General features: G+C 41.2%; 1 protein-coding gene across 1 annotated transcript; it reads right to left on the reverse strand.

The window, feature by feature from the left end:
* Positions 1–926: 926 nt before the first annotated feature.
* On the reverse strand, positions 927–2,252 carry LOC135467528 (uncharacterized). The gene has a single exon (XM_064745300.1). It carries the CDS (start codon positions 2,250–2,252, stop codon positions 927–929), a length of 1,326 nt encoding a protein of 441 aa, XP_064601370.1.
* Between the last annotated feature and the right edge of the window lie 7,966 nt (positions 2,253–10,218).

Raw genomic sequence — 10,218 nt, forward strand, 5'->3', positions numbered from 1 at the left:
GGCGACTCTGGGTGAACGCGTGGAAGTTACGCCAAACGCAAGTTGTGAATGCTCTGCACAAGCGGCCCATGTTGCTGACAAATCTCCTGTTGTGAGAAAACCGGGCACAATCAGGCACATGCTCGTCAGGCTGATAAAAATCTCCCGGTTGAGAAAAACGAGAGGGAGAAAACCCGGAGGCAACCATCACACATGCTTGCCGTTGTGTGAAAACCAGACAAAATTAGAAAGGCAACTATCACGTGCATTCGCTAGACTCCTAAATACCCTGTTGTGTGTGGCTATATCATAATGTCAGTTAACCGGGAACTGGGAGATAACCAGCCGAGTCTGAATTCGAACACGCGACATTGTTAGTCGAGATATATATGTGTTGTAATCTAAGCCGAAGAGACAGTATAAACCCAGTACGGAATAAAGAGAACATATAAAATGTTCATCCATAACACTGATTAATTCACCACATAGTACACGTGTATTTAGGAGTTTAGGGCAAATAAGCTTTGAATTGTTATGTTTGCACATACGTGATGTCATCTCAAATATCACTCCTTATCATGGCCAAACGAAATGGCGAGATAAACGGAGTGAATATCCACGAGTCTTTAGGATTAATTTACATTACTCGTGTTTTAAGAAAACATAAATAAATGAACAGATAGATTAATATCTCGAGTAAAGAATTAGGTCTATCATACACACAAAGAAAAATATTACGTAATATTTTTATTAAAGTCATATCAGCTGACCATAAATTTAAAAAAAAAACAACAGATATGCATACTGTATAGACCCCTGATACAAAAAAACTCACTTGTTTCATACAACAAACAACAAAATTTCAATTTTTCAGGATGAGTTGAACACCTGAATGGCGTTTATTTCTTGACGGATACAGTCTGGCTGTCTCTTACATTGTTTATACTTTATGTGTCTTTGCGCCTTGTGAACGTCCCTTTCCTTGGTTGTTGTTTGGAGGTGCCGCGCCACTCTTCCATCACTTTCATGAAAACGTCACACAGTGGAGATTTCCTCCCAGAAACCCTGTCCTTTACAGTATCCCAGTCACTGTGTTGGAATAGCCCATGCCTCATCACCTCAACCACACCCTGAGTGGAACCAAGACGCCTGGATTTGTCAATATGTAATTGGGATGATACGAAATCTGCAGCAAGAGGGGAAAAGTTTTGTACGTCAAAGATAACTTCACGACATACGGCCGTTTCATCATTCAATGTTTCCATCAGTACATGGGGATAAGTGCCTGAAATAATCTCATAATATGTGGAAACTGACGCCCACAAATCCGCCATTCTGTCTACTACAAGATTCAGATGCACCTCAGGGGAGGCATATTCAGTCGTGTAGCAATGGGGGCGAAGACCCTGCTGAACACAAAGGGCGCCCCCGAAGTCGCCCAGTACCGGGTTGCCACTGCTGTCAATGAAGATGTTTTCTGGTTTTATGTCCATATGTACTACGCCAAGATTGTGCACTGTAAAGATGGCCACCAGTACATGCAGAATAATGAACTTAGCCTCAGGTTCCCCGATGATTTTCCTGTCGGAGTCCAAGCGAAGCCAAAAGCCTAGATCTCTCAGGTGGTAAAGTGGCATGTAGAGGTATATGGTGGTTCTGGAGGTGAAACAGGCCAACAGTTTCACCACAAAATCATTCTGGCATCGCAACATAGTGCTGGCTTCTTGGTATCCGATAATAGTGGTCATGGACTTCCTGATGAACTTGCCACTAATGCCAGGAAATGAGGTGACAACGTCGATGTCTCTCATAAAACCGTGTAGAAGAGTTACCAGGACTTTAACTCGGGTAGGACGAATCCGAGCCCACTGCTCGGAAGCAGCAAAAATCAAGTTGACTTCGCCCGGTTGTTGAGTTACATCATATATCTGGTCGGATACAATCTGGCGGCTGCCCTCTTGACTGGAGTATGAGCCGTTGTCACCAGAGCCTTGGCTCGAATTGAGCGGTTTTACTGTTATGAGTCTGGGTTTGGCACCCACGTCATTGTCCGCAAAACTCGCGGAAACCCACTGGTGCTTACAGTCTGTCTCAGGTTGAGCCTCTTGTCGGCGTGAGGTAGCTACACTACCATCCAAAACACACTTGACAGGCACAATGTCCTCTTCCACTTCGCTCTTCATCTGCCCACATTGACACATTGTAAATATTCTTCTCGTTATCTTCACCATTTGTTCAGAGAAACGTCTGAACCTAGCGAATCGTCGACCCATCTTAAAGTAATCAGTAATCGCAGAGCGCTTTCCTTATGTTACGTCTGTAAACGTGAGTCACTTAACGTAGTTGCTCGTGGAGACGACAATGGGTGAAGAATCACGGGATATTGAGTGACGTCACACTACAATGAAACGTCTATGGTGACGTGTAGGGCTACTGGCGTAGCAATAAACTAATAAAAGACACATCCGATGGCTCGTTGCGTGTTCCTTTGTCGGTGAAAGCAGTTACGACGTCATGATGTCACAGATAGATTTAACATATGTAATCATTAAGTGAAACTGCCTTCGGTGCTTCCGTCTTAAAATACAGAATGACTGCAATGATTCAGCATGAAATAACACATTCACAAGAAAAGACAAGACTGAAGACAAGACTAAATGTATACACGCATCGATGAAGTACCCGACTGGACGTTTAAAGAGCCTAACTTTTAATATTGCACAACCGATAGTATTGCACACCTGAGATATCGAAGTGATGTAAGTAAGCTAAATTGTGCACTCGAGTCACACCTAAGACTTTAAAAGACGAAGTTGCAGCTTGAGTACAGGGTAAAACACCAATCTAAAAAAAAAAAATCAACAGAGGAAACTGATTCGGGTTGTGCATCGATAACTCGAACCCCGGATTTTTCTTCGGGGATTTCTTCAAATAAAAGCGACGCCTTCGTCCATAACAGCTAGTAGTACTTGTGCATTGTATCTGAGTATTTATCGCTAACTTAACCACCGACAAACTAACATTTTCGCCTTATCTCCGTTTTTTTTCAACCCAGCACGAATAAATGTATTTCGAAGCCCCGACTCTTAAAAATACAAGGCAGGTAATTCTAAGCACCTGGCTTCGTGCGTACCATCAAGTGGTTATCTCCCTTCACTAATGCCTGAACAATGTCCATTGGTCCCCGTGCTCTGAATTTGTTCCTTTCGGCTATCTTTCAAAGAGAACAACTGTGTACATGCACTGATAAAGTAACCCATTAAAAGCTTAGGGCTCCTAAATTTGAGGTGGATGCTCAAACCATTAGGCCACCGACGCGGTCGATACCATCTGCAATAATGACCGTAGAATCGTCGTTTTAAGATGTATCGTTTTTCGAATGTCCTTGTGTGACTCGGGTGTATGTCTGATCAGACCCGGATCTACAAGCTAGTTCGTGCATCATATATAAACACTTAATTCCGCACGATGAATGGGCTGGGCTAATTCACGCGAGAGAAACCAATTTCCTGGTATATAATATCCGTGTGTAACAACCGCACCTGCGATAAAAGCAGCAAAATGTAATATTTTTTGGCTTCAAAATTTACATCAAGTGGAACGAATTAGAGCTAGAAATTATATTCTGTCAAATTTTGTATTTATCTAGCAGTTCCCAATGGTCAAAAAACAGTATTTATTCTATTTGGGGACTTTTTATTGCGAAAGTTTAACCTCTACCCTGATTCCTGGACTTTGGCCCCATGGACATCTTCGAACGTAGATTAGCGTAGGCGGCTGATGCTTTAACCTGGCTTCTGTTATCCATCTATAACTGCACATCACTTTTCTCTCAAGACCAATCTGATATAACCAGATTTGCTACCATTTGGGTGGTCGTATTGATCAGTAGGTATCATTTTATAAGGGATCTGCGTTTGTTTAGTTCAGTTTTTTTGTGTGCATCACTGCTGTTATATACCCGTAAAATTGCCTGTTCGAATCCCATCCTCGCGGATTTGTACAGTAAAACCACGAGTTATTTGTAGGGTTGTATCTATTCTGCGCCTACCTAGCTATAAAAGTTGTTCACAATGAGAGAGAAATCGGCCATGTCTGAGAGATACCAAGAATGTCAAAATGTGTAACAAGAAAACTTAGTGTTTTCAGTGGTATGCCCTGAAGATGTGCCTAAGGTGCATTAAGATGTACTAAGATTGGTGTGTAGGTTTGTGTTCACCAAGAACAGGCCACAAAAGGCGTAGCACGTGTAAGTTAAAAGCTATCGTCTGGGTAATTAGACGTTGTGAGTGATTACCCAGGAAGAAACACTGGCCATGCTGAAGCAGTCCATTATGACGTGACAAGTGGCAACATCCACTTCTTCTCGCACCTGATTTCCGCCAGATGGCGCCACTGTAAACCGTGAAATCGGGATTGCAGCCTATAGGTACATCCGTTCCAAAAGATAGTGCGGAAATGGAAGGTATGTTGGAAGCCCCCTAATTACCTGGATGCAATCTCTACGTGCGTACATACACCTGGTAATCCTTTTATTCGTCAGCCTGATATATGCTGTTACAGGGATACTGCAAACTTTTTCAGTATCTTCCGAATTTCATGTTGAGCCATACCACGATTGTTGAATATACAGCCTAGTAAATCAGTACCTTGGTGTATAATATCTGCGCTTATGATTCTCGAAATTTAAGTTACTATCCATTTTCCAGGAATTCTAATTTAATCCTGGAAGCCAGCAAGCCCCAGGATTGTGACAAGGCAAGGCTGACCCACTTCAGTTGTTTAGCAACGAATTAAGTTGAAAGATGGAGGCATCATTTCTTGAATAAATTGCCTTTGTGCAGTTCTGAGGCCCCCCCAAAAAAACCATCTTGCCTTGGAAGTAATTTCCAAAAGAATACATTGCTTATACCTTACGACCATTGTTTATGCCTTGTGACCATTGCTTACACCTTATAACCATGACATAGTCCGTCCATTCCTAAGCCTTATGTCTGTATATTATTGTGCTTTTATACCTGAATTAAGACGCTACCTTTTATCACTTGTATCTTTAAGAAAACCCTAGTTTAAAAGTTTTCCTGAAATGAATAGATTATAATGGAAGGTTATTTAGTATTTCCACCTTTTCCTGAACACATTACAAAAATCATTAAATATTGCATTGTACATAAAAATCAATATAAGCCGAGTTTTTATTTATGACTTATTACATGTTTAAATAATCTCTGCGTCCAAACAGACATTCGTGAACCAGCCGCCAACCAAAATGGACCTTCCGGGTGAATAATCGCAGGGCTAATTTCCAAACAGCGCTGAACAGAAACCCCTGAAGAACTAAGACGGTATATAAAGTACAAAATTAAGATGGAATCATGCAAAGAGAAACAATCAACAGTTTTTAATGATGTTGGAAGGACGCAATGAATGTTCGAGGCGAATGAGTCAAACCAGTATTCACATCGTGGTCTTGTGATCCTCTCCATGATCATGATTGTCTTCTGGTAATTATTGTTATCTTAGACATGAATTATTCATGTCCGCTTCGCCGTAGAAAATTTCGTATTTGCCACACTTTCGTATTACCCACAGTGCTAGATTCAACGACTGTCCAGCATTCAACAACTGAAATTTTTGGCCACACTTCCATACTCTAGCTCACAGCAGGGTCGCCTTCCAAATTATTGTCGAATAGGCCCGTGATTCAGGAGGAGAGTGGTTTAAATGTTTTACGTCATCTCACGTTAACCGTTAATCAGTAATTGGTCGATTCTTTACAACAACGGTACACGTTGCTAACTCAAGGTTTTGTGTGACTTTTACCTGGGAATCTAACTCCGCAAGGTGATAATGATCCAGGTTGCAGAAGCAGTGTACCTGTATTCCGTTTTCAATTATATCTGGAAAAATAATTTAGTAAACTTAGATCTGGGTTTCTCTAAGAGTAAATGTGGAGGGTCTCGTGAGTTCCGATGAGCGGAAAATATTTATTTATATATTTCATTGATGTTTTACGCCGTAATCAAGAATTATTCACTTCTACGACGGCGACCAGCATTATGGTGGGAGGAAACTGGTCAGAGCCCGGGGCAAACCCACGACCATCCGCACGCTGCTGGCAGACCTTCCCACTCACGGCCGGAGAGGAAGTCATTATGAGCTGAGCGGAAAATAGGTACGGCGTAACACTCCAATCAAGTAAGTAAATAAATAATAAAAAAAATAAATAAATCGAAATATGTTTTTACCGTTCTCACACCATGTCGCGGGACCATGAAACGATCTTAGATTTACGTCAAACTTCAATCATTTAATTTGGTATGTAATAAATTAGCCAGAATTTACATTGTCAAAATTTTGACATTGTAACATAAGAAATAACAACTTTAATGTGACTTAAAAATTTGGCTGAAGTCTATGATTGCTTCGTGATCCTGGGGCCTGATTTCATTGAACTTACTTATCATCATATGTTTATACATACCCATTCAGAGTATAACCTACCATCGCTTTGTAATAAAGAACCGGATTCCACGACAAAAGGCAACACAGTTGGCCAGCTGAATACATATTTAGGCGGAGATTTTTTATGCCAGGAACAGAATTGGTCGGAGATCTGCGAGTGACTACTATTACTGATAGACTGCACAGCTAGATCAGTTTATGTGTTTATTTGATTGCTTTTACGCCGTATTCAAGAATATTTGACTTATACGACGGCGGCTTAATCCGTTCAAAGCCAGTGAGAAAATCTACATGTATTAATTTAATAGTACACTGTCCCAACATGAAAACTATTATAGCTGCGCTATAATCGGTATATACTCATTGGCTCTGCATAAATACACCGTGGCTGAGGTTTCATGTCTGGTGTCTACGACTTCAGGGAGGCAGCACTGTAATAATGCCATACTGGACACCGACGTGCAACAAGGAGACACCGTGTCGTAAGACAAAAGGGATGTTTAACGCGAAAAGAAACACCTATTGGCTATTAAAGCAAGAGCGCGCGCCGACAGTTGTGACGTATACTATGATTGTCAGATGTCGATTACTGCTCTCGCCACGAGATGGCGCGTTGCCATACGCTTGGCATCATGAGATAATAAACAAAGCTTATAATCAGGGCGTCTTGCCAGACTAGGTAAACAGCTCATAGATAGTTGTAAACTGTAATACCTAGGGATTTTACACGGATACTTATCTGGATGTCTTCCGGCTTCATTGTTTAAGCGAGATTGGCTGATAGACCATGGGTTTGTAAATCGATTAGAAATCTGATAACTCCGTACACTTAGGGAAACTGTATGGCTGGAAACATGAGGAGATTGAAAATGACAAGTTGGTGACGAAAAATATAAGTGGAATGGATGAACCATTCAATGAGTAACTCGATAACAAATCATTTTCCACAAATTAAGCAATATGTGGACCAAGCAATCAATCAAGCCACTAATCGATCAATTAAGCCACCAATCGATCAATCAATCCACCAATCGACCTGTCAAACCACAAATCAACCAATCAGACACATGAGTCTCGCGTTGCACTTATCCAACCTGTATGTGTTGCCCGTTAATACTCTTTTGACAGTTCCTGTGGTTTTAGGTTTGCTTGATGGTCACAAGTGTCCTGTAATAAGTGGGGGTTATTGACGAAGTTATAGGCCTGTTATACTGAAATATAGGCGCTCGAATCCAGTCATTCCGCCCAATGTGTGTCTGTACAAGTATTTTCGATAGTATCTCAGAAGAAAATCTCCTTAGGCAGAGGTCGGGGCCGTGGAGGGAGTACCATCCCTTTTGCCGTAAGAAAGTTCGATGAGAGGGGATGTGCACTCCTTTAAAAATGTGTAACCTGTTGGCAAATGTATAAAATCACCCGAAAATGTAAAATAATTGTCAGCATTTGTTCATTAACTCGCCCGAATTTGTAAAATATTACCGAACACTACTCGAATGTGTAAGATGATTGTCACTGGAAAATGTAAAATACGTTCTAGAATATGTAAACAGTCAAACAGGATTTGTCAAAAAAAATTAGCAAAACCATCTCTATCAGTAGCTCATTGTTTGAGAAGTTTCTTTTAGCAGACATGCTGTGTTCATTCTGTGAGACCACATAACCCGTTATCAACAACTGGAGAGCAAATAAACTAGTATCGCAGTTATATCATTTTTAGAGTACTAATCATTGTCTAATATCGATATCTCACTCCTGCTGGACGGTCCAGCATTTACCTAATCGCACTTTTACCAAATTGCACTTTCAAATTAGTTTCCTGCATTCTGACTACATGGACACTCTTACCGATTTTACATATTTAAGAATAACAATTCTGTCTTCTAAACACTTTTAACCAAAATAATATAACTAAGCCTAACTGATTCTATTAGAACAATTATTGAAAGTCTTAAACAATGCTTCTCGCATCACAGTCATAATGCCTAACGCGTTCACAATTAGCAGCTACTTGTTAGTGTCCACCAAATGACGACCACGTCCCAACTCGCAGCACACTCATAATGCCTACTTGTTGATGTTCATCAAAATGCCTACTTGCTCGTGTCCATCGAGTGGAGAGCGCAAATCTCATCTGCAGCACGCTTATAACGTCCACCTGCTAGTATACATCAAATGACGACCGAATCTTAGCAATTACTAGGCACATTTCAAAATAGTGATTCATTGCATCTCTGTTGTGAGTGTTTTGATGTCGCATGATGGTGAGCAAAAACAATTTAAAAAAGGCCACCCCCACCCCCCACCCTCAAAAGCAGCGGCTTCACGCTATGTGTTGTGGTCAGTGTACGGTTCACTGTGACAAGTAATGGTTTCACGCTCTACTGTGGTCAATTTGTGGTTCACTGTGACAAGTAAAGGTTTCATACTCTACTGTTATCAGTGCATGACTCACTGTGACAAGAGATGGTTCCACGTTCTGTTCTGTTCAGTGTACGGTTGACTGTGACAAGTAATGGATTCATACTCTACTGTGATCAGTGCATGACTCACTGTGACAAGAGATGGTTCCACGTTCTGTTCTGTTCAGTGTACGGTTGACTGTGACAAGTAATGGATTCATACTCTACTGTGATCAGTGCATGACTCACTGTGACAAGAGATGGTTCCACGTTCTGTTCTGTTCAGTGTACGGTTGACTGTGACAAGTAATGGATTCATACGCTACTGTGATCAGTGCATGACTCACTGTGACAAGAGATGGTTCCACGTTCTGTTCTGTTCAGTGTACGGTTGACTGTGACAAGTAATGGATTCATACTCTACTGTGATCAGTGCATGACTCACTGTGACAAGAGATGGTTCCACGTTCTGTTCTGTTCAGTGTACGGTTCACTGTGACAAGTAATGGATTCATACTCTACTGTGATCAGTGCATGGTTCACTATCACAAGTAATGAGTGAGTGAGTGAGTGCTTGGGGTTTTTACTCAACTATTTTTCGGTCATATGACGACGAAGGAATCCTTAGGGTTTTTAAGTAATGTGCCTCCTTTTAGCAGGACGGATTTCCACAGCTCTTTCATCTAGAGCTGCTTCAGTGAAACGACTTACAAGTAAGCCACCCCGCCCGAGCCAGTATACTGATACGGGTCAACCAGTCGTTGCACTATATGCTGAACGCCAAGCGAGGAAGATACAACTTCCTCTTTTAAAGTCTTAGGTGTGACTCGAACCAGGATTGGTCCTGGATCTACCGAATCGGGCGTTCTACCAACTGTGCTATTCGGGCCGGTTTACAAGTAATGGTTTTAGTCTCTACTGTGGTCAATGTATGGTTCATTGTGACAAGTAATGGCTTCTCACTGTATTATGCTCAGTGAATGGTTCACTTCGACAAGTAATGGCCTCACGCGTTGTCGCTACTCAGTATACTGATTTTGGAAGAGACGATTCCGTAATTTAGTTTCTGTGAAATCTTGTAGTTTGTTCAATTTTGTTTACAAAAAAGACAATGTTGTATACCCTTGTTGCTGGGGTGATATATAACATGTAGACAATATTTTCAGCTTGTTTTTAAGTTGATTGAATTATTAAGCCCTGTGATCTAAGACAGACGAAAGAGATTTTAACCCAGAACGTTTGCCGTCCATCTTTGTTTTGATCGAAGAGAATATGCTTGTTACTTGAGTTCTACGAATCTGCAATCTGTCACCCGTAGTCATAACCCTTAACAAGAGAAATTAGATTGTCCATCTGATGAAACGCAATATCTCTA

This window comes from Liolophura sinensis, chromosome 6, assembly GCF_032854445.1.
Source record: "Liolophura sinensis isolate JHLJ2023 chromosome 6, CUHK_Ljap_v2, whole genome shotgun sequence".
NCBI lineage: Eukaryota > Metazoa > Mollusca > Polyplacophora > Chitonida > Chitonidae > Liolophura > Liolophura sinensis.